General features: G+C 43.9%; 1 protein-coding gene across 1 annotated transcript in view; it reads right to left on the bottom strand.

Moving 5' to 3' along the window:
• itfg1 (integrin alpha FG-GAP repeat containing 1) overlaps positions 1–25,196 on the bottom strand; it is a 125,211-nt gene that overhangs the window by 88,801 nt on the left and 11,214 nt on the right. Inside the window, exons 7-8 of the mRNA XM_079162496.1 lie at positions 14,090–14,139; positions 4,501–4,582 (exon numbers count right to left, since the gene is read on the bottom strand). Of these exons, the coding sequence (XP_079018622.1) occupies positions 4,501–4,582; positions 14,090–14,139 (132 nt within the window). The remainder of the gene's footprint in view (positions 1–4,500; positions 4,583–14,089; positions 14,140–25,196) is intronic.

Here is a 25,196-nt window from a genome sequence, read left to right as displayed (position 1 = left end):
AAAAGTGTAGTGGGAGACAGATCGGGAAAATTTGAGGGAGAAAGATGGAGAGAGCATTGACAGTGTGATGGAAATAATTCCCTCTTCAGATCACACGGGGATGCAATGCTGCTCTCTGCTATATTTCATCCTCTCCTCCTCATTCTCGCCATTCATTCGTTATCCTTCCTGCCATCTTCTCCTCCTCGGCCTATTTGTATTTTTCTATCCTCTTCTCTATCTCACTTCATGTGGTTTTTGAAGTGTGCCTCCCTCTTTTATTTGCCACACTCTCTCTCTCTCTCTTGCTCTCTCTCTATCTCCATCTCTTGTTTTTGGCCTCCCTGAGGTCACTCATTCAAGGTTTTTCAGTAAAGCCAAAATGTGCTCTCTAATTAGCCAGAAAAGAAGCTGGTGAGATGGCCACATGCAGAGAGACGAACACTGAATGAGGAGAATATTGACAGAGTTACAATGGTGGGAAGAGATATGCTGATGCAGTAGGAGGATAACTGAAGTACTTTAGATAAGTAGATTATGAATAAATATTGGTAGAAACATTGGAAATATATTTATATATATATTAAATGTAACTTTTTTTTGTGACTGTCAAAGAGGTTTTGTTTCAACATAACCACCATTTTTAAAGCATCAAATACTGTGAGGTCACAACAACTCAAACTTATGGGATGATTGAAATATCTGAAACCAAGTTGTGAACTAAGAACTCGTGAATCGATCACATTGGATGCAGGCTTCACTACATGTAATTGTCAGCCTAAGTTTGCACTTGATTGGTAAACTGGACTTGACCAAAATGCAGAGCTGCTTCCTGAAAGTGGACGAAAGACACGACGAGAGTCAACTTGAAATTGGAGTCGAGCCGTCATTATTTGTTTTCTAAGAGCCTTGTGTTCTTCGAAACACTTTAATCATGAACATATTGGTCGTATTAATATGAACGGTGATGACACAGCAAAAAAAGTCAAACCCTCAAAGCATGGTGAACGAGTCGGGGTCGATGTTTCAAGACGGGTCGGGTGGGTTGTCGTCACGCACTGAGGACAGTCGGCCCCGGGTTGAGCAGTGGACCCCATCGCTCCCCGTCCGTTTTATTTCAGTAGTACTACTTATTTACACTTGTGTTCAATGTAGTCACAATACGTTCCAGACCACCTCTGGAGGTGGTTCTGCCAACGGGATCACAATCCATCCCTCCATTTTTGCGTTCTGGGTGCATTTACACCCTTAATTTCATGTGGTCAAGCAATATATAATAGCAATCTGATCACCCAAAGGGCATTTTAAGGCATGGTGTCAATAATTTACTTCATATGAACGTATACAGTAATAAGCACTGAAGGGAAGGGACCATTGTATCACTTCTATATTCTTGTATCACATTGGAGCTGCATATGTGCATCTTTCTAACTATAGTAGAAGCTACAGATATGAAATACATCCATCTTGGACTTTTTTTTATACATAAGAGTGCTGGTTCTCTTTCAGCCTGGTGTTCAATTCTTGTTAGAGCCAATCTCATCTGACTCATCCCCAGTCTCCCAGACACTGAATCCACTCTTGTTGGTGGGCAACACGTTTTCTTTTGTCTCTGCCTGACAATATGAAAGTTAAAGATATGGAAAAAGATAGACAGGGACTCCCAGATATAGTGAGAGTAATGACTGTGATTCAGACTAAAGTCCAACATTGTTTGATGTAATCTGTAATCACCTATTCAACTCACCATATTCTAAATCCTTTCAACAATGTTGGATATTATTGTTGTAAAACACTCTCTTATCTCTTAAGTGAAGCTTTTATGAATAATGGAAAAAGAAAAAGGGATTTTAAAAGGATAGAGGGGTGATAGTGGGTCACAACAGTGTCCCCATCCAACGAAACAATACGAGTGACGCCCAGAGCTGTTTCGATGAAGAATCGAGGGAGGAGAAGGAGAAACGGGGGTGAGAAGCGAGTGAGCCGTAAGATAGCAGCTATACAGTAGATCAAGAGGAATAAAGATAGACAGCGACAGCCGAGGAGGGGCTGATTGAAGGAGACAAAACGGGACAAAAATAAGAGACGTTCTATCCTGCAAGGCATCTCTCTCTCTCTCAGAGAATTTGGCAAATTATTAGAAGCGTGACCCTCAGAGGCTTCAATCCCCGGCTAACGAGGGCGACGTCTTCAAGCGACGTCTCCCAGCCGACGGGAGGAGGAGAGAGAGATTAAAGAAATGAAAAAGTTTCTGTCGAAATAAGCTTGAGATTTAAACAAAAAAATAAAAGGGTCGCCGCCCCGAGAGATGATGAATTAAACGCACACACACACACACACACACACACACACACACACACACACACACACACACACACACACACACACACACACACACACACACACACACACACACACACACACACACACACACACACACACACACACACACACACACGTAATTTCCCCTCTGGCTCATACATTATTGCCAATTTGGGAAGGGGAAGTTTGTACACTAAATATTTGATGGACACCCCTAGCTGCAATGAGATTAACCGATTAATCTTGCCAATAAGGAAGTGTTTATTAGTGTGAAGCTTTGTGTGCACACTGTTTGTGTGTGTGTGTGTGTGTGTGTGTGTGTGCTCATGTGCCCGAGTGCCACAGGAGCCCAAATGTTAATTAAAAATGCATCAAATGTCACACAGCTAACAGCAGCACATATCAAACTGAGTGATAAGGTCACAGTGGCAAAATGTAAAAAAAAAATGGTTTTACATTAAGTCTTAAGATTACAAGAGAAAAACGACAGAAACAAACCAGAAAACACTGTAAGCTTGTTAGGATATCAAATCGAATTATAATCATACTTTTGAGACATAATGAGAGTTATACCAATTTCATACAGAAACAAGCCTACAGTATTGACTATTGATTTATTATTCATTTTCTGCACACACATGCATTTTGCTCCGCAGCTTTCTGTTGTGACCGGGCCTTTACCTGGTCTGGCATGACCATTAGCTAATGGTAGCTAACGTTGGCAAACGTTCAGATTCATATTATTGCGTCACTTCTGTGATATTGCGGTGACATTAATCAGTTAGCTGACCTTACGTATCTACAATGTGAACCAGCACGTCATAGATAAACATTTCAATAAAAGTAAATTGCCACTTTTGATGACTTTTGCTGGTCATCAAACGTTGCGCAGTCTCATTCTAAAGCTAAGAGTGGCTTACATTTGGCCTTAAGACTCTGGAAGACTATTCATTCGTCCGGATCAGCCAACTGAGCAGTGTGCGCTCAGAATTAATCATATTTACTCCGGGAGGCGCTCAGCACAACCAGTATTTCTATTCCGACGACGTAAAAAGAGCCCATGAGGCTCGCAGGGAAAAAATAAACGGGAAGAATTTAAGAATCGGGCACGCAATGCGATGCCGACAGAGTGAAGGGTGAGAGGTGACTGACGCTGCTAAAGAGAAGGAGGTTCTCCATTGACACTGGTAGCATAGACTCGCTTTCACCCTCTGTGTGTGTGTGTGTGTGTGTGTGTGTGTGTGTGTGTGTGTGTGTGTGTGTGAGCGTGCTTACGCATGCATTAAGTGTGAGAGAGATTAATAAAGCCTTGAACAAGTGGTAGCCCCAGGCTACCTTCGTGTGGCCTTGCCACTGACCCTGTTAATCCAAATGGTATTTAGCTTCTAAAACAATCACACGGAGCCACCACAACTCTTCCCCTGGCCGAGGTGGTGGCTCCGACATGAGTGACCAGGGGCCACTTTTGGCGAAACAGGCTGCAGCCGGGAGATTAGAGAGCCAGCGGAGATTTGTGGAGGATAAATGTAAAGCTGAGCTGAACAATGAATAGTACTGGCCAAGATTGTTTAGGGGGATAAGACGTTCACAAAAAAAAAAAAATCTGGCTCTGTGTGGGATTGAGTGTGTGTGTGTATCAGAGTGTGTTGTGTGGGAGTGTGTGCTTGCAACAGTGCATGCACGCGTGAGATTAGCCTGTCTGGTACAGGGGTGAGCATTTGGGGTGTGTGTGTGTGTGTGTGTGTGTGTAGGGGAAGAAAGTTATGCGATGAGAGAGCTGTAGTGTAAATGCCAAAGCCAAAAAGACCAGACAGTCCTATTCGGAAGCCTTTGAAGCAACACGGCTTCAAATGCAGAGGGAGCTTAAAAGGACTTAGGAAAGGGATAGATCACACACACACACACACACACACACACACACACACACACACACACACACACACACACACACACACACACACACACACACACACACACACACACACACACACACACACACACACACACACACACACACGGGGCAAGACATTTTTGACTTGTGTTTTCGTTTTTTCTTTTACATTTTGAGCCCGTACATTCTAAACCCTTACATATATGTCGGTTTGCTAGGTTTAAAAGCGATCTCTCCGTTACTCTGTCCCAACCATACACAAGGTTCGTCAAAGATTACAGCAAATGGCAAATCTCTGGTATTCTCACCGAAGTCGGCGAAGGAGGACTGTCCGATAACCTTGGCTGGTGGCTCTGACGGCATGACTTCTTCTCTGGTGAAGTTCCCGTCCTGAGAGAGAGGAGAGAGGAGAGAGGAGAGAGGAGAGAGGAGAGAGTGGTGAGTAAGACATAAACAGTAAACATAATGGTTCTCTACTCTTTCTATGCAGCAGGACCGAGGTTGATGGGACCTTAAGCGGACCATAGATAAGCAGTCACAAAGGATAGCTTCTGTGTGCATCTATGTTTGTGCACAAGAAGTACATACATGTGCAAGCACCGTTTATTTCCTGTTGCAGTGTGTGTGAATGAAATACGCTGACAGGAAGTAAACATGGACCCAAGCTGTTGTCTCGCGATAGTTCAGTTAAAAAGCCTCCCAAGAAACAAAAAGAAACTGAAAATGTGATGATTAAATGGATGTTCCCAGAGCAAAGGTGAAATTGTAGAATATATAACTTATAATAAACCAACAGTAAAGCAACAGATCCTCACATCTGAGAAGCTGGAACGAGTAATTGTTTTATCTTTTGCTTGAAAATGGATTGAAAACATCTAATGTCTGACATTTCTGCTGGAAAAAGGAATCGATTTTAAAGATTGTTTCAGATTAATTGACTGCAGACTAATGAATTCATTAATTGATGCTCTTTTCTTTTCAGCTGTAATTGATGTAATACTTAAGTTGTAAGGTGCGCCCTTAATAATGGCAACAAACGGCATCATTTGACGGTCCCGGCACGCACCGGATGCGCTGAACCGACACAGGAAGTAGTGAAGGGATTTGCTGCGTATCAGGTGGGAAGTAGTGCCGCAACACATGGTGACATGACGCGACGTCCCAGGTTCACCTGCGTCCCAATGAAACCAATGTATGGGCCTACATCCAAAACAATGGGTGTGGGAGTTCATACGCAAATGCCCTCGGTGTGTGGTGCCCTTTACAGAGGGCATGGGAGAGATAAGGAGATCAGCATATTAGTGTGTGTGTGTGGGATCAGATGGGACTCTGTGCAGTGGGAAACTGTTGCCTGCTGATAGCAACATTAGTGATTTATGAGAAAGAGAAGGTGACAGACATTCAAGGACTCAGAGAGGGAAACATATGCATTATGTATAAGAACTGTATGTGTGGTTAAAATCACTCTGTGTTCACTTTTCTGACACATTTAATTAAGTTAATGAAAATGAATACTTTATTCAATGGCTAAAATATGAGGAATAAGGAATAAAATCATTAATATCACATCTTTTCAAATACTTTTTTCAAATAATCTACAACAATAAACGGTATGAGAAAATAATTTTGTTTTTTTAGACATATATTACGACATCTTCTGTATCATTCACTATACGCAAGCATTTAATTTAATCCTTCTATGGTACATTGGACACAGTCAACGTATTAACTGCTCTTTCATGTAGACCAGGCCGATGTGTTATGATGAACTGATGCATGAATTGTCGGGTTGACACCTTCTGCTCCGTTGCACACCGGGCTCCTTTTCCCAGCAGTGATTTACGGGGGCAGGATGGACACGTGAGAGAGACGCTTGGAAAAATGTGTCTGTTTATTTAGCCGAGATCGTCATTCCTATTCTTTTCGTTTTTATAAATTCTGAAAGAAGAACCACAAAGCACTGCAGGCCGGGTTCACATTAATATATGCAACATAAATATCTTACCGATTTCCAGTCAGTTACAGTATTGGAACACATCAAACTTAAGTGCACACTGGTTGTGGCTCATGGTATTGTTGCTAACAATAATCCGGTAACACAAAGCCTCGTTCAAACGGAGGCCGACATTTACGACCACTTGACAACTTAATTGTTCACTTCTTCTCTGCTCCGAATAAATACTTATATTAAATCGTGATTGTCGGTTTGAATGCCATTAATTGTTCCTCCAAATGATCAACTCGCTACATGCTGTTCCAGTCTGTATGACGACCAAATTACATGACCACGATTGGTCCGTGAGCGTCACTCGCTGTGCATGTTCAAAGCTGATTTATTTGAGGTCAATAACCTTACACACCATTCTCCACGTTACTTCTATTGTAGACAGAAGACTTTTCACTTTGGCCGCTGACAGCATTTACGTTAAGTTTGGTTAAATGACTAAATCACCGTGAGTGAGACAAGACCAGTTCAGATCTCAGTGAGGTGAGGGCAGCATGTGGGAACAATACGGACTATTTATTCTAAAGCTAGGTCTCCATCATCTTCGCACCTCAGAGGGGGTTCTGCTCCTGAGGGAGAGCAAAGGGAAGAGAGGGTCGAAAACCTGGTCTGGAGCCCTGCAGAGACCCTGTTAAGTGACTGCCGATAAAAATACCCCCAAAAAAACCAACTCATTCATAGGAAATAAAATGCCTTTATCCACCGTTTTACAGCCACTACTTTGACCACAAAAGGTATACCCGGTGGCCCTCCTATCAGGCGGGGTCGCATTGAAGTGCGGACGCACATATGTCGGCACAGCTGAGCTTCGATCGCAAAAGTCACTTTGAAAGAGACACGTGTAACCCCGGCCACTGTGACAGCGAGCCACTCTGTACAACACCAGGACTCTGAAACCATCTGTCCTTTTCATACTATAACAGCTCAACATGTCATGTCTTGGAAAAGGCCTCTTGCTCTATCATAGGGTGGGTAGATGACAGGTGTTTTTGAGAGGGTAGTTCTGAAATTGCAGAAAAAACAGTTATAGTCTATCCTCACTGGAGGTGTAGTGGGTCCACGCTGTCACAGAAACGACCCTCTTGATCATCTTAATGGCAGCCTCATACGCACTGTCTCCAACTCCACCCTGAGACATTTAGATTAGGGGACTAATGAATAGTGCTGCCGGCGTGATGGTCCAGTAGATTTATGACGGCGTTCCCTTTAGGTCAGCTAGTACATCAATGTTTTAACATATGAATGAGGCCTCTGCAGGACTGCTCATAAAGGACAGGACAGTAAATGGTCTTATAATCTGGATCCAGGCAGGTTTTCCTGCGGGGGGGGGGGGGGGGGGGGGGGGGGGGGGGGGGGGGAGTCTTTGGCAGAAGGAGTGTTTTATGTTTTGATGGGAAGATAATGACTTTGCTTTGGATAAATAGGAGCTGGGTAGCATGAGCAGCAACAGCCACCGCGACGGAACAAAGGAATATCATCACCATCTAACATCTGGTTTTGAGGGTTATGTTGTGTGAGAGTGCAGGCATTATTTCCAAATATGTGTTTAACTTTCAGTGTCTGCTAATCATACACTACCTAAATAGTGCCGACTGTGACTGAACCCCGAACAATCCTAATGAGGTTATTTTGAGAAAAGTGCCCAAAAACTGTCCGCCAGATACGTGGATTAATCATACAACATATTTTAATATGTTTTAACAAGTTCTACTGTACATATACAAACCTGCAGTCTACCTCTGGGCTACAAAACCTTCAAACTGAAGTCACTTAGTCACATGATGTCCATGTTGTGTTTGATGCTGTGTAGGAAGCCCAATGTTACATTCAATTTAAAATATTCACGGCAAACATATTGTGCTTTCAGAGGTTAATCATTCGCATCTAGGGAGACGCTTCGACTGCTGATAAGGCATTTATTTCGGCGATATAATTGGGCCACGTCCCTCATCCAAAGATTCAGGCTATCACTGGCAGCAGTGACAATTGTTTGTCGCACAATTCTATTTGTTTCAATTTGTTAAGAGCAATTGGTTCCTTACACTTTGTATCAATCCTACCAGGTGACATGGAGGGGGGCCGTGTCAGAACCACGCTTGCTGACTACAGGGGTTCCACAAGGTTCAGTCCTGGGCCCCCTTCTCTTCTCGCTCTACACAACATCTCTGGGTTCTGTTATTCGCTCGCATGACTTCTCTTACCATTGTTATGCCGATGACACCCAGCTGGTCTTGTCATTTCCTCCCGGTGACATTGCTATGTGCTTGGCTGACATCTCAAAGTGGATGATGACACACCACCTCAAGCTCAACCTGGACAAAACCGAACTGCTGTTCCTCCCGGGGGAACAGTAGTTGTGACCCTGGATGACCAACTGTCGTTCTCAGCAAACATCTCATCGGTTACACGCTCCTGTAGATTCCTGCTCTACAACATCAGGAGGATTCGCCCCTTCCTCACTGAGGAGACGGCGCAGGTGCTCATCCAGGCTCTTGTCATCTCCTGCCTGGACTACTGCAACTCTCTACTTGCTGGAGCCACGGCGTCGGCCATCAGACCGCTGGAGCTTGTCCAGAAAGCTGCAGCTCGCCTGGTGTTCGATCGCCCCAAGTTCTCCCACACAACTTCCCTTCTCCGTGCTCTACACTGGCTCCCTGTAAGAGCTCGCATCCAGTTTAAAACTCTGGTGCTAGCCTACAGGGCAGTGAAAGGAACAGCTCCTTCCTATCTCCAGGCCATGGTCAAGCCCTACACCCCCGCCCGACCACTTGGCTCTGCTGCATCAGGGCGATTGGTTCCCCCGTCGCTCAGAGGTCCCTGCGGCCGATCTACCCGGTCACGGCTGTTTTCTGTCCTGGCCCCACAGTGGTGGAATGAACTCCCCACTGACGTCAGGACAGCGGAGTCGCTGCCCATCTTTAGTCAGGCTGAAAACTCACCTCTTCAAGAAGTAGTACCCTGAGCCTTTCACTTAGCACTTATTGTATTCATATTAGTTTGTTGCACTTATCGTATTCGTTTCTTTCTGCACTGTACGTTTTTCTCTGGTTTATGCTCTTAGATGCTTGTTTAAAAAAAGCAGATGCACTTACGACTTCTGGTGACTAGTAGTTCTCTTGAATACCTATGTTGAATACACTGATTGTAAGTCGCTGTGGATAAAAGCGTCTGCTAAATGACTGTAATGTAATGTAAGGCCAAATAGTTTCCTAAGTTACCGTATGCCCCGGCTGCTGACGGACAATGTAGCATTTAAAAGTGCTCATTCCACATTAAAACGCACATAATTGTCACTCGTCCTCCACTCTGGCTAAAGTAAAGATGAATGCGTTTAGGTAGATTTTTACATTGCAGTGGCGCTAATCATTTACAGGCTTCTCCTAACATGATTTATGAATAACTCATGCAACAAAAGTAGAGTGAATTCTATATAGAGAGATATACAGTATGTAGTACCCGCCTGCTTTCTTAAATGCATGGAAGTACATCCAACTGACCTCTGCAAAAGGACATGACGCACTTTGAAGCTGATCTCTTCAAAAGCGGGGAGAATCAACTCATGTTAATTAGATCATGAGCTTCTGATCTTGCACTCTGACACAGATGTGGCAACAGGGTGTTAACTCTCTCCGCATTGAGGATGAGATCTCGGTGTGATTGACTGCTGCTGGCTGCCTGATTGCAAGATGTCATGATTAAAACTGTGACGCGTGTGACAGTTTGAGAGCAGCTGATTGATGTGTGAAGATGAAAGGATTACATGTCTTGCTATTATTCTTGCATCTGTTCACATCAACCCCCCCACACACACACACACACACACACACACACACACACACACACACACACACACACACACACACACACACACACACACACACACACACACACACACACACACACACACACACACACACACACACACACACACACACACACACACACACCCCTCGCCAAGTGCAGTGGACTGACATACCGGTATGCACAGTTGTAGCAGCAGAAGACATTTTCATGAAAAGTGCAGCAGGAGAACGAGTCTCTCCTGGTAACTGGGAGGGTTTAACATGGCTAAAAGCTACAAAGTAAATGGATGCTGATGCTGGTGTCAAACGTGTACTGTGTATGAATTTGTATGCAGTGGCGTATGACATGCGGGATAAACTGTTGCTGGGAACAGCGGGATTAAGGGTTGGATCCACTCAGCGGTGCGCCAGACTGCAGACATGCAAGTGTATTCATATTTCATATGTGGCTATAGTAGCCAGGATAAACCTACCACAATAGCTTGTGAACAAAATATATGTTCTACTGTTGAGTAAGGTGAACTGAATGCTAAACTGTCTGCTACAACTCATACAGAGGAACAGGCTGTATGAGGCACAAACCACATGACCCTATCCTGATGAATTCAGAGATAAGTGTCAAAATAATAAAAAATATATATAAATAAATGTCTGTATTTAAATATGTTTACATTCAGAGTCAAGATATTTTGTTGCCCTCTATAAAGTAAGGCCACCTTAAGCTCATGTAACTCTATTATGTGCATACAATGCTTTTAAGGCCAGAGGGGACATTTGTAATAGTTAGGACGGTGTCAAATTAGCATGAAATTAGCTATTTTGCAGGAGCCCATTTCATTGTTCTCATTTGCAAGAACAGGAAAAAAAAAGGGTCGAAGGAAGCAAAATGTTCGAGTGTTTCAAAAGTACACTATGAAATGTATTTTTGTTTTCCATGTTCACCCTAACATCCTGGCCCTGTATACTTGGTGAGACCCTAATGTACTTTAAGTATCTAACCGACCACAAAGAAAGAGGCCGATGTGTTTCTGTAGCACGCTGTAGTGCACGTGACCAGAGGCATCACTTTCTCCCTTAAAAATGAACTAAATGATTGTATCAGCCCTTGTGGAATTAACCTTTAAAACCCCTTGGGTCGACATGACGGCCAATGAAAACTCTTTTTCACTCATCACTGCAGCTTGATGCCCACCCCCCGGCTCCGAACACCCTCTGTGACTGCCTTCTCTTGTGTAATCGCAGGAAAACAGAGGAACGGGGAGGGTTGGAAGGAAGCTTGGGGGGGGGGGGGGGGAACAGAGAAAAGTAATTAAAGCAGAGTGTTGGAGAACGAGGGGTGTGCTGGCCTGTGACCGATAGATGAAGCCGTGTTGAACCGAATACCGCCGTGGGATTAAAAAGGGGGTCTAATGCACTGGGTATGCTGGGAAATGCCTGTTTTTGAATATATATATGTCACTGTGTTTGCGTGGGCATCCATGGCCATGTATGTCAAGTGCCTTTGGAGGAACAATATTTTGGAATGTATTCAAGAGAGAATGGATGTGAGCACTTGCGTGTGCATTTTAGGAAAGAGGAAACGTACAGAGGATTTAAAAAAAGGACCACTTGACCAAACAATGAAGCTTTAGCAATCAATTAAATGAAATATTTACCTGTCCAACAAAGAGTCGGTCTAATAAAAGATCGAATGATGAATTATTTATGATGAATGGATGACACGAAGCAAAACGAATGAACGCTTCACACATAGTCAGGGAGGAAAATGATCTGCTATCACAATTATTACACACTTTGAACCAGGCTTGTTGTGAGTTTAAGGAGATAAGCTGTGTTTCCTTACACGGATTAAACAACCCTTTGATATTAAACTACTTCTTATTTTTACTGAGGCAAAACACCACCGCAATCGTCATCTACATACACACTTACCCTAAACCTTTTTTGTTAATTTGGCACTTGTAGCTAAATGCTAATGTCAGTATGCTAACATGTTCACAGTAATAATGCTGGCATGTGAATGTGTGGCAGGTATATTTGTAACATCTCACTTTACGGGGTTAGCACGCTAAAATCTGCATTCTGGCATAAACAGCAGCTGAGGCTGATGGGAATGTAATTAACTTTGCAGGTATACAATAGACATTTCGAGCTGAACATGGCCGGTAGACAAATGCTCAAAAGGACTCATCCTCTGGGGAACATGAATGCCTGTACCACATTAATGGCAATCCATCGAATAGTCGTTGAAACGTTTCAATAATAAAACGAAAATGTCAACCTCATGGTGGTGCGAGAGGAAAAGTGATGGTGTCAGGGTCCATGTTTTGGGGACCATGAATATGTGTGCAAGATTATGTGGCAATCCATCCAATAGGTGTGGAGAGATTTCAGTCTGGACCAAAGCGGTGCACCAACCGACACACAGAAAGACATCGCCGACTGTCCACCAAACGTGTTTCTGAAAAATCCTTCTAACCTGACACAGAGACAGACAACGAACAGGCTTGGAAAGACATCCGAAGTGCATGTAAAAAATATATAAATAAATAAAAATGATCCTCGTGTTTTCCTCCATCCTCTCACCTTATCAACATTCCTACCAGCCGTCACCCACCCTACTGGTTTTTGGGTATGGTGTTTTTTTTCTCTGTTTTGCTCCTGCTTGGTCTCGCTCTACCCTCACACACATTCCGTCTCTGCCAATTCCTTCAGTCCCTCTCAGTTTTCGCTCTTCTGCCCCCCCCCCCCTGTGATAAGATAGACTACTGTTCGGCTTGTGCCTCGACCTGCTGAATTTCAAATAGGCCCCTTTCGAAAACCCAGAGCCACGGTGTCTCCTCTCTGCTCTCCCAGAATATTAACTAGTCCTGCGGCAGTGCTAACAATCCTGCACCCCCCCCGCCCAAAGCCCACCAACGCGCTGCAGATCTGCTTGTTGCACTGAGGAAGTGAACGGCGGGTTGGTGTGTGGGTCGACACTCTCTGATCACAAGGTTTGGTTGTACGTGCACACATAACCTTCCTATTGATGGATATGGTGGACTTAGTTTATATGAGGAACACACACAACATATCTTTTATGGACCATATTGTAGGTCCCTAGTTAATGGACAATGGTGGGTGAGAGAAGTAAAGAAATGTGGTTATTTTAGGCAAAAATGGATTTTATTTCTATTCCATGTTTTACAGTTCATGTAACAGCTATTTACTTTGGTTCCCACTAATCCTTTTCAACAAATAACAAAACAACTCATGTTTCTTTAGGTAATGACCAACTGTCATTGGATTCGAGCATTGTAAAAGAGGAGTGAAAAATGAACAGAGCAATACTACAAACAGGTGCTAAAAGCGATAAAGGGAAGACAAGTTGTGTTCAAGAAAGCCTATTATGGTCGCTGCAGGTAATACCAAGTGTTATGTTCAGTGTTCATGTTAAGTGTCTCCTCCGTTGCTGCTACAGTACGACTCAGGCAAGAGCGCTGCAGTCCCTTGACCAGCAGCTGGGAACCACTTAACTAGATCAGTGACAGACACTGACACATCTGTCTGAATAGCTTCTGATATTGTGTTGCATAAATGATTATCTGGAGAATACAGAAACATTTGCGAGTACAAATGTTATTTTGTCGAGTAAGTCTTTCGATTAACCGTTTATGCATCAGAGTAATATTTGCTGGTTCCAGCCTCTCACATCTAAGAAATTCTTTTCCCTTCCTGCTGATTTTACAAGTGACCTTTTGGGGATTTTGACTGTTGGTTTGATGAACGAGCCATTTAAAAAAAACACCACTAGGGTATGTGGTAACTTGTGAATGGCATTTCTCCTTAAAGAGTGCAGCAATATTTCTGCAATATCATAAACTTTACACAAGAGCCCTGCAATGATACATACAACAATGTGATATTGTATTACAGAAGAGAGTGTATGATGACTAAGTGACATAAAAACTAGGACTTGACTTTGCTCAACATTACGGTAACCACACAGGCGTCATGTCTTCTATACTGCTGGGCTGCAGCGACTCAGCCTGAAGCGGACTCTTGAAAGGAAAACTAGGACAGGAAAACAAGAAGAAAATGAGTTACCTTACTGATCCAGGTCTCAAACTTAGGCCCGTCAGTTGTCAGGAACAGATCTGGAGGGGGTGGGGGGAGAGAAACAGAAGGGAGGAGCGAGTCAATAATTTGATTCAATTTATTTATATAGTGTCAAATCATAACAGAAGTTATCCCAAGACACCGTTTCACACAGAGCAGGTCTATACAGAGACCAAACATTCCCCCGTGAGCGAGCACTGAGAGGACAGCGGCAAGAAGAAAAAACCTCCTCTTCATCTAGCAATCATAATCAAACACAGAGCAGGGGCTATTGATCTATAATGAAGAAAATGCTGTAGATTATTGGGAATGACAGCAATGAAAAAGAACACCGCGCTCTAGCTGTGAACCTTTGTACCTTTACGGACTTGATGAATTGATCATGAAGAAAGAACAGATCAATAAAAAAAAGGCCTGTAATTACTTAGATTGCCTTATTTACACAGGAGACGCAATCCAAATGATATTGAAGGCTTAAAAGATTTTCTGTGTTCTTAACTCCTGATGGCAGCTTTTGGTAAAGGCTTTGAAAAGGTATATAATAATAATACATATTTTGCCTGAAGGGGGGAAAAAAAGGTTCTCAGCACATGTTCCACTGCTAGTGAGACAAGGCGGGAGCCGGCATTATAATACCGAGACCGGCCAACATCATGTATAATGCACAGGGCTGGTTGTAAATACCAGGACTAGTCAAACTCATACAGACGGGTACAAAATTTAAAAAAGTGAACATCGGTGTGGAAACTTCAACATTCCGAAGCTTGGTTTATAGATGAACAGGATGCTGCTTCTTAAAGCAGCAGCTGAAAAACAGGTGAAGAGAGAACGGGGGAGGGGAGGGGGGGTCTCACTCAGCTTGGAAACGCCTGTAGCTCGCTCTATTTGAATACAATAACCTGCGCTTGTACTCGCGTTCCCCGCTCTTGAAGCTCAGGCTGCACTTCCAATGCGGTCTCTCTTCTCTGCGAGAGGATGGTAACTTTCACCGCTGGGGTTCTCCGGACTGCGGTTCTGCCCCCGGTAATTAGACATGAAATAAATATTGGCATTGATCCGCCTTAGGGTCCTGCTGCGTGTTGGCGTGCTCTGCATGGGAAAATATCAATGATAGTGGAATGGGGGTACGAATAAGGGGAAGACAGGAAGGAGGAAGACTGCGTGTAATGACTGAGTGTTAGTACTGCAGTGGCCACTGCGGCCAATGGCAAGAAGCTGCAGCGTGACTCCTCACTTAAGTGAAAAAAAACAATGTATATAAAGTATTAAAAAAAAATCTGTCAAACACTGTATTGACTGAAAAGTGTTTCTCTTTGAGCATACTAATCTGTGCTCCCCTTATACTTCCATGGATGTGCTCTGAAATGTTATCCCAGGATTCTGCTGCAGTCATCCCCAGAACCGAAGAGAACAGGACACGAGCCGAGGGAAGGAGCGTTCTCAAGGAGCGCTCTCCTCCCCAAGAACATCCCGCCAACTCAGGCCCGGGGAGCTTTAGGTAGCAATCATCTGTAAATCATCTCGGCTTTTCACGCACTTCAAAACCTCCCACTATGGTAGGTCCCCCGTAACTAACAACACTTCAATCTACTTATTAAAAATGTTATGTTATGATGTGGTTTCTATGATACTGAATATAAAAATAATATATATTACCAGATACAGAAGGCATTGTGCATACAGCTGTGATTTAATTGTATAGAATTATAAAAGCATATACTGTACAGATTTCTTTATACTCCCAATTTGAGGCTCTGTTCTCAGATGGTTGGTAGACAGACAGACAGACAGACAGACAGACAGACACTTTTACTGTGGTGAAACAGTTCAACTTTTAATATGTAAAACTTTGTGGATTGCAGACATGTTGCCCATACAGACTCATAAATGCAAAGTAGATGACAAATGCATGCATATATTATGCATATGTGCGCTCACACACAAACACACGCGCACACACACACACTACAGGGTACACTCAGTAATTTGTGTCTGTGCGTTTGAAGTCGCATCGGGTGGTGTGTTGATGAGCTCGGTTAATCAGCCAATCACGGCTGGATTCTGTCTAAGAGGCCTGATTGGCTGATTAGGTGCGATGGCGGCGTGTCGGTGAGAGCAGAGAGATCTTCATCTTGTAAACACTTCACGTTCTCGCTGTGGGGGCGCCGCTCTCTCGTATCTCCACTTGCCTTTTTTTCCCCTTCTTTTTTATTTTTTTAAACCCAAGTTCACTTCTGCCAAACTCTTTTCTACAATAACTTCTCTTCCTCTTGTCTAAATGTCAGTCCAACTTGAGACCGCCCTTTAACCTTCCCGTTGCGGGTTGAACTCTCACCGCTGTCAGGCAGTGTATTGAGGGATGTAAAGTGAAAGTGGAAAGGCCCCTCGAGCAGGACACTAAACCTCAAACCTGCATTCTCCTTGGACGCTGCACACACGACCCTGCTCTGATCCGTCCTGAGAGGGAATGCATTTTAGGGAGCGTGTCAAGGGGAATATGCACACACAGAGAAGCCAATTCCCTTTTGGTAAACTGAGCAATAAGGTAATCTTAATAGGATCCTTCTGACATTATCCTCTTCATTGCATTGTCCTTCTCCACTCTCACCCTCCCGTCCTCACAGTCCCAGACGGATAGTATTCTACACACACACCCATAAAGAGCTGCTAGCTAGCAATATAAACCCAACTACTGCCACCATCACTCACTTTAGCACAGTTTTACTGTTCCGGGGGACTTTAACTTGGCCGCCAAGGGCCCTTTAAGGACTCGTTCGATTTAAAAGAGATATTACAAAGAGTAACGGAATAAAACAGAGCGGCGAGGAAACAAAAAGAGAAACAGAGAGGAAGGCAGTAGTTAGTTTGTATTGCCCTGATTTCCCTCGGTTTGACTCGGACTTTGTTTAAATTGGTGTGCTCGCCTCAGCAAAGCACATTATTAGACTCGCATGTCTTTTCTTTTTATTCCAGGTTATTCTGGGCGCTTTTTCAGTCAACCATAAAATCCTCATACATTACAATATACAAATATTCAACTATTGTTCCACTTTTCTTAATATGGAGAGAAGTGGGCAGGATGATCAAACCTATTCAAACATAATTTAGGTTCATGTTTTCTTTCTGAGAACTTCATCTTCCTGCTAGTTTGGTAGAGCGGTTGGCTCTTACCTCTACAACACCCCCGAGTATGAGCCAGAAGCGACCAGTTAAAAGGTGCAAAGAAGATTCTTCGCAAACTCCGACAGCTTCATCACCACTGACATTCATTCTAACCTGTAAGGTAACTAATATAAAAACTGCTGAATGCCTTGTCTGGTTTCTACAAAGTTAAAATCTTTGGGGGGGGGGGGGGACCACTGCGGGCTTGGAGGAGGAGCCTGCAGCCTGGTGGCTGTGATGGGGGTCGAGCCTCCAGCTATTGCAGGCGGTTTGAGCCTGAATTAAAGGGGAGGTGATTTCACGCATCAAAATGTGTTTACGGGTCTTGGGGGAGTACTACTGCATGTGTGACACATGATGTACAAAGCTTTTTGTGGCTCCAGAGGGAGCTGTGACAGTGCGACACAGAGGCCCCAGCTCTTCTATGTTGTTAATGGGGTTGCTTCTTTTGTTTCTGTCGACAGTTTCGGCGTCTGGTCTAAATTTTTCTCTGCGAGCCGTGATAGAATCTGGCAAGAAAACACACTGATAATCTATGACAAACGATTGAGGATGACATAAAGAGGTGATCGTGAGGTCACACCGGTGACATCACACAGGCACTGTGACTGTCCCAGTATCATGACAAGCTACTAGTAATCCTGTTGGACCTGTATGATTGGAAGTGACCAACACGGCCATCAAAGCCCGCTAATCCCATCAAACCGTGGCTCGGCAGAATAAAATAAAAAAGGGACGAGCAGGAGCGCTGCAGTCAGCGGGGCTTTAAACATGAGCCTTATTGCCTTGATAATTCCTTCCAAAATATTCCTTTGATATCATTTAATTGGCTTGATTTTAGGATTACATCCACTCTACCATTAGTCCAAAATTCAGTAACCAGCCTCTTGAGAGCAATTACTAAATGTCTGCTATAGTTTTAGCTTTTCTTTTGGCCTCCACTGTGAATTGGGTTTGGATTTAAATCTGTACTGAATATTTAAAAGGTGGGATTTGGACTACTGGCTCGCTGTAGCTGTGAATCTTCACTTCATCCGCTTTGTTCTAATTTACATATTCTGTGCATTGTTATTTGCTCTAAGTGAATTAGTTTTCTCCTTTACATGCTCTGCTTTTGTATCCACAGCGTAGATTTGGGATGTTTCGATAGAGTGGTGCAGGGATGATGTGTTCTGACTGAAGGCGATGGGATTTCTCCATTAGGTTTTGAAATACTGCAGAAAATAAACTCTGTGGCAAACAAACGTGTACGACGCTTACACGTTTTGTTCGACAAGACGATCTTCACCACCCTTAAAAGCAAATATAATCAAATGTCTGAGCGCGTTATACTTTGCACAGCCACTACATTTGTTCTGAATGCCGTGTCACACGCTGAGTTTTATTAGGGTTAACAACAAGTAAACAGACGTCAAACCCGACTACAGCAGCACCGATCTGACACTGTGCACTGTGAGAGCGCACACACACACACACACACACACACACACACACACACACACACACACACACACACACACACACACACACACACACACACACACACACACACACACACACACACACACACACACACACACACACACACACACACCACCACTTGGGAAAGATGCATACATAATTGAGGTATATAAATGGGCTCGTGTGTGGGAGGGCGGAGTTGCTAACAGCAACAGGGATTCGGCGCTCTAAGTGGTTTGTCATGTCGCCGCATAATTAAAGAGATGCTAACTGTGAAGGCTGGAGCAACGGCTACGCTAGGCATCAAAAAACACAGACGGAGAGAAAGGGAACGACTGAAAGCAGATGCTAAGACCATTCGGTTTTCAAGGTGTGTCCGAATACAACAACAACAAAAAAACGAGCTGAGAAAGCGAATCACATACGAAACAAAAGCATGCTAATCCTTTAATTGCAAGAGAGGCAATCTATAATCACTTGATTATTTATTCTGCACAGTCTCTCTCTCTCTGATCTTTTTGTTTAATTGTCTTTCCGTTCAAATGACACTTCAAAATGCACGCCCACGTGAACAAGTGCATGATGAACAGGCTGCGTAAATAATACCCCCCCCCCCCCACACACACACACACACTGCGGGACTGATTTTCATCACATTATTTAAATATCTGTGTGTGCATCTGCGTGTGAATTGTACGGCATTGGGTTGTGTGACAGCCAATCAACGAGTCCTTTCACACTAACAGAATAATTACAAGTGTGTCTGTTGCCTATAACAGGGTGTTGAGATCAAGTGTAGTGAAGCATACGACTCCACGAGGTAAAGCAGCGTGCTGCAGAGGCCCCATAGGCCCATAGGCTGCTGTTTCTGTTGGGACCGAGATCAGCACGCTGAGGTTTGATTGGCTGAATGTTGTTTCTACTGCAGCAGGACACAGATGAGCTCGGTGTGAACAGGTAAGGGCAGGTGTATACTGCTCCACAAGATGCAACGTGCCGCGTGTGGATAAAAACATCTGCAACCACATGACAGTAATTGTGCTGGTGAATGAGTTTTCAGGAGTGAGTCTCAAAAATAGTCACAAAAGTGTATTTTTGGGGTTCTCACAAATGCGTGCACCGATCTACATACAAATACCAAACAGCTTTAACTCGGGTAAAACAACAAATATAGAAATATGAATATTTTACGACGTATTCTTCAACTTCACAGATCTTTTGATTGCCTTGTAAAAGCTTCCTGTGTATACAAAATGTGTAAAAATATTATATATTGTATTTACTTACAGATCAGGTTACATTTGCGCGGCGAGTTTTGAGACTATTTTCACGGTGTCCAGCTCCACAGACCCACAAATGCATGCTACGTTTAAGTACTGCTGGGCTTTCAGAGAAAATTGTGTGTCATTTCAAAGTGGGAAAAGGGGCCTATTCTAACTAACAGTATAGCTCGTCACCCCTCGTGTAGAACACATACAGTAACCACCTTTATACTCTAGACCAGGGGTGTCAAACACCCGGCCCGGCATTTTATGTGGCCCGCGAATCCGCCAGCAAAAAAAATAATAATTTAAAAGTCGGACTTGATACAATATACAAATATCCTCTGCTCTCTGTATCGCGCACGGCGGAGCTCCTCCCCGATCCGCACGCGCACACCTCCACCAGCGTATGTGGCTGTATCTTCACTTCCTGTAATTGGGTGGGATTACGTTTCCACAGCAATCGATCCTTACCAGGGTTCACTTGGAAATGAGAGAGGCCGACTCTCGCCAGCGGTCTCTGACCGGTTGTTTTTGGTCCGCACCCCGAGTGTGATGCCTGCGCTCGCAATCGAAAGCCAATGCAGCGTAAAAACAAATCACATTTGTGCCTTCATCTAATCATGCAAGTATTGGTAACTGTAATACTCAGTGTGCATGTCGCTGTCATCAAAATGTGGTGTTGTGCTCGCGATGTGAAGCCTATAAGCATTAAAGAATCTCCTCCTCCCGCTCGATCATTGGTCTCAGCAGTTGATAAGGAAGGAGACATAGATTTTAAGTTCAATCTCGACTGGATGTAAGTATTAGCTGTGTGGGTTTTCACTCAATCACAGGGTAACTCCTGCTAATCTACATTTGAAGTTACACATGCAACAGGCTACAAACGTGCAGTGAGATTTTAACTTCGGCAACACTCGTTGCAATCTACCAGAACCCTATAGATACAATATTTTCAGATGTGCAGGGTAGATCAATATTTTCTTATGCACTTTACACTGAGGCCTTCTAATCTAAAACAAAACGTCAGACCTCAACATTTCAGACATTTACCACAGCTCCATTCCAATGGATCGTTGGGAGATCATTTAAGATATGAGATATACTTTAGATGACCCAATACCCGGGGTGAGCATGATAGAAAGATACACCTCCCTGGAGAAATAAAGGGGAAATGAAGCTTGAAGGGTGCTCTTCTTCAGACCCGAGGTATTTCAACAAGTCATCTCACCGCAGGAGACTGGAGCCAATTCTTTGCTCGCCGTTTCCATTTGGGAAGAACATTTTAAATTCCTGTGGGGAAAACTAATTTTTTAACCCTTTCTATCACAAAACTTGCTGCAAGCACGCGATGTCGGTCTCGGAGTCTCGCAATAGGTCGGCCTCCTAATGTGAGCAGACACTTGCTGATTAAAAAAAAGTGAGGTAAAGTGAGTTAATCCGAGTTGATGCTCAGGTTTGGAGTGAGGAAAGGAGAGGAGAGGAGGAGAGAGGAAAGGAGAGGAGAGAAGCAGAGCGTGGGGAGATGAGCGGTCCTTGAGTTATTCATAGCCTCTCCATCAGATTTGTTAAGGGGATTGGAAGCAATTTAAAGGCCTCCACTGACTGTTTGACTAGAGCAGCATTATGTCTCTCTATTCCATTATGTTGAGCTGCAGTGTGGGGATAAAGACCAGGCTTCCTATTAGCCTCTGTATAAACAGATAGGGCGATGCTAGACGGGTGCTGTGCCTCGGCAGAGAGGGAGAACTCTGACATTGAGGAGAACAGACAGCAGCGGGTGGCAGCCTGTAATATCTCCCTGCTTTGTCTCACCATCACCTTCCTTGTTTCCTCGGCTTCTCTCTGCACACACACAGACACACACACACACACATATATATATATATATATACCCCCTTATCTGCCGTACTCTGTAGCCCAGAACAGGAGCGCCGTTGCTGTGGATCAAGAGGTGTTATGACTCAGTGAACATAGCGGGCTGAGAACGGTCACAGGCCTGCAGCTCGAAACAAAAACGTACGAGCACATCGACGGCAGGAGCGGAACCTGCCGGATACGACAGACACTAGATTCGTCACCGCCGAGGAAAAACCAGGCCTTACTGGAGCAGGAATCACTCAGTGAGCTTCAGTGACTCAGTAGTGCCAGAATACATGAACATCACGCTGAAAATGCGGACAGTCATTTTTTTTCAGTTAACTTTCAATCCGTTAAACGGATAATGGATTCTAAAATCTACGTGACATTTCCCTCGCTGTAGTGATCAGCTGGGCCTCGGTGCTGACTCATAGGAAAAGGCTTATGTACCGTACATGGCTGCACAATGTATCTTTTTTAAAAAAAATGTTACCGTCTCCTTGTGCTATAAGCACATCGTAACAAGACTCATACTGCACTCAGGGATTTATGGAGTGACAGTACAAACCCGCACTTTAAAATGTAATGCATCATTCTTTTTTTATTGGTGCCTTTTGTGTTCAACTCACTTTGTTCAAAAAAAGAATGTTGGAAATAATTTAATTAATTCTTTTTTTTTTTAATTCAACAAGTAATTTGTTGTATTTTAGCAGTTTACTGAAAGCAGCAGAGAGGCGAGTACAATATAATAAATATGTATATTTAAAAAGGCAAGTAGTGATGATATCGTGGTATTCAACAAATTAATCGCATACTTCCTTCATATTGTGCAGCCCGACACTGTACACATGATACATGAGGCCACTCATTATACATGATGCTATATACATGCCATACGGGGCTGGAGGGGTTGCCGGGCAGCATTAGAGAAGAGATAGTTGCGAAGATGAGAAAAGGACACGACCGCGAGTGGAGAGAACCTGCGATTATTGATTCCACCGTGCTGGGTGGTTGTCCAGACAGCCACAAACTAAATTATGGTCAACAGAGTTTTGACCATTTTGAACTTATCTGCGTGTAATTTGCAAGAACAAAGCGGTGAATTTAATTGCTCCCCTGGATTCCGTCAAATTTGGAAAATCTTATTAGCTTGGATATTATTTATATAATATAATATATATATATATATATATATATATATATATATATATATATATATATATATATATATATATATATATATAGACCCCCTAGTGATAATTCATTTTTAAAATGCAGAGCATGATGACATTCATTACTCCAATGGGAGGAAAAAACAGAAAGGGAAACTCAGTGACGCATTACACTATCAGAAGACAAATCATGCTTCTCTTTTTTAAACTTCCTCTCTCTCCTTCTCTTCCCTGAAACTTTTTTTGTTACTGACGATATGGAGAGGCAATCTGAGGCCAACACCAGCGGTGGTATTACATCCCCCTCCTTGTACCTGTAAAAGGCCTGGCAGCAGCGGTTCATCCAGGCTGCAGAGCAGAGTGGATGTGACAGCCGCTGCATTAGTGTCCGATATGCCGCGTGTGTGTTTGTGCAAGTGTGCCGTCGCCTCACTCATCACCACAGCTCCGAGCCATTAAGGGTTGTGCGCGCCTGCTGGCGGGGCAACAGAAGGCGAAAAATCCGTGGGAGAAAAAAAGTACAACGTGAGAGGATGCGGGACAGAGGGAACTACAGACAAGAGGGGGAACGAGAGAGAGCGCTACAGACAGACGGATAGAGCTGATCCTCTCTTTTTGTCGTTTCTCTAATGCCCCTGAGCAGGTTATTTGTTAGCCTGTTACTCAGTAAACAAGCTGTGACTCCTATACCCTGCTGGCTGTCAAAAGGACACACACACACAGTTGTGTGCTCTATTCCCGCGGGGTTGCTGGGGAGATGGGCTCAAGGAAGGCCGCCAATGTCGACTGAGTGTGTGTGTGTGTGTGTGTGTGTGTGTGTGTGTGTGTGTGTGTGTGTGTGTGTGTGTGTGTGTGTGTGTGTGTGTGTGTGTGTGTGTGTGTGTGTGTGTGTGTGTGTGTGTGTGTGTGTGTGTGTGGTGCAGCTGACGGTAATGAGGCAAAAAGAGATGAATGCACAAAGTGCGCGCGCCCGCGAATGCTTGTTTTTGTGTTTGTGTGTCTTGTGTACGTCCGTGCACCGTCCTGCTGTAAGCCAAGTCAGGCCCTCTGTGTCCGTCTGTGTGCATCGATTTTGTTCCCCGCCGTCTTTGTCACAGCCCTCAGCGGTGAAAACACAGACTTTGCCTCCGACAGATGTAGGGAGGCAACGCTCCCGCCACCGCTGAGAGCCAGACGATAAGGTTAGTCTGAAAACATACAGACCTTCAAAAATCGATATCTGGTGCTCGTTTCAATGCAAGCAAAAAATCTCCTGTTCACCCAAAGAAGCAGAGCCAAATGCTTAAAAATACTTCCAATGATCACACCAGCTCCTCCTAAAAAAAGGCAACTGATTTAGTCTGCGTAACAGGCCTTCTGAAGACTTTTTTGTGACTCCAGCTGTTATCCTCATGTCCTGCCTACAGTCACACTTAAGCATGCATAAGTTTTGACCTGCTCCTGCAGTTAGAATCACAGCACTTGCCAGCCCGTGAGAAAAGGCCGTCCTCCAGCAGGCTTTAAATCAGCCTTGTGCAAAACTTTGGATAACGCTAACAAGGAGGACATACAGCTTAAGGGACACGTGCTTATCAAGCCCGCATTACAACCAGTCTTTGCACAGCCTAAAAGTAAAACCATTAAACCCAACCGATGACAAGACGCTAATATGAGTTTAGCTTCTTAGTTTTCAGTAAGTTACTCGATAAAACGCACAATGTCAGCGTGTACCTTTTAGAGGGTGCAAGGAGGAACTGTGTGGGGTTGCAGCCAAGAATCTTCACCGGCCACCTCCATTGATATGTGGCCCCTGTCCCTCTGCTAGCAAGGAACCATCGGACTGTGAAACGAGCTTTTCCAAACTTGCCCAAAGCCCACAAAGACGATTTACTCTAGTGTCGAAAGAAGGAGCAGGAGAAAAACCTTAAAATTTGTACCGCTACCTTGTCTGTTGAGAGAGAACATTCAGGGTGAGCTGTACACTCTCTCTCACACACACACACACACACACACACACACACACACACACACACACACACACACACACACACACACACACACACACACACACACACACACACACACTTCACTTGTTAATGCAGTGAGATATGACAGTCAATTTCTCCCTCTCAGTTAAAACGTCTCACAGAGGCTGAGAGGGTTGAAAGATTCTCTTCAAATGATTTTCTCTTTCAGAGA

This window comes from Pholis gunnellus (genome assembly GCF_910591455.1).
Source record: "Pholis gunnellus genome assembly, chromosome: 1".
Lineage (NCBI taxonomy): Eukaryota > Metazoa > Chordata > Actinopteri > Perciformes > Pholidae > Pholis > Pholis gunnellus.
This window is presented reverse-complemented; position numbering and strand designations above follow the sequence as displayed.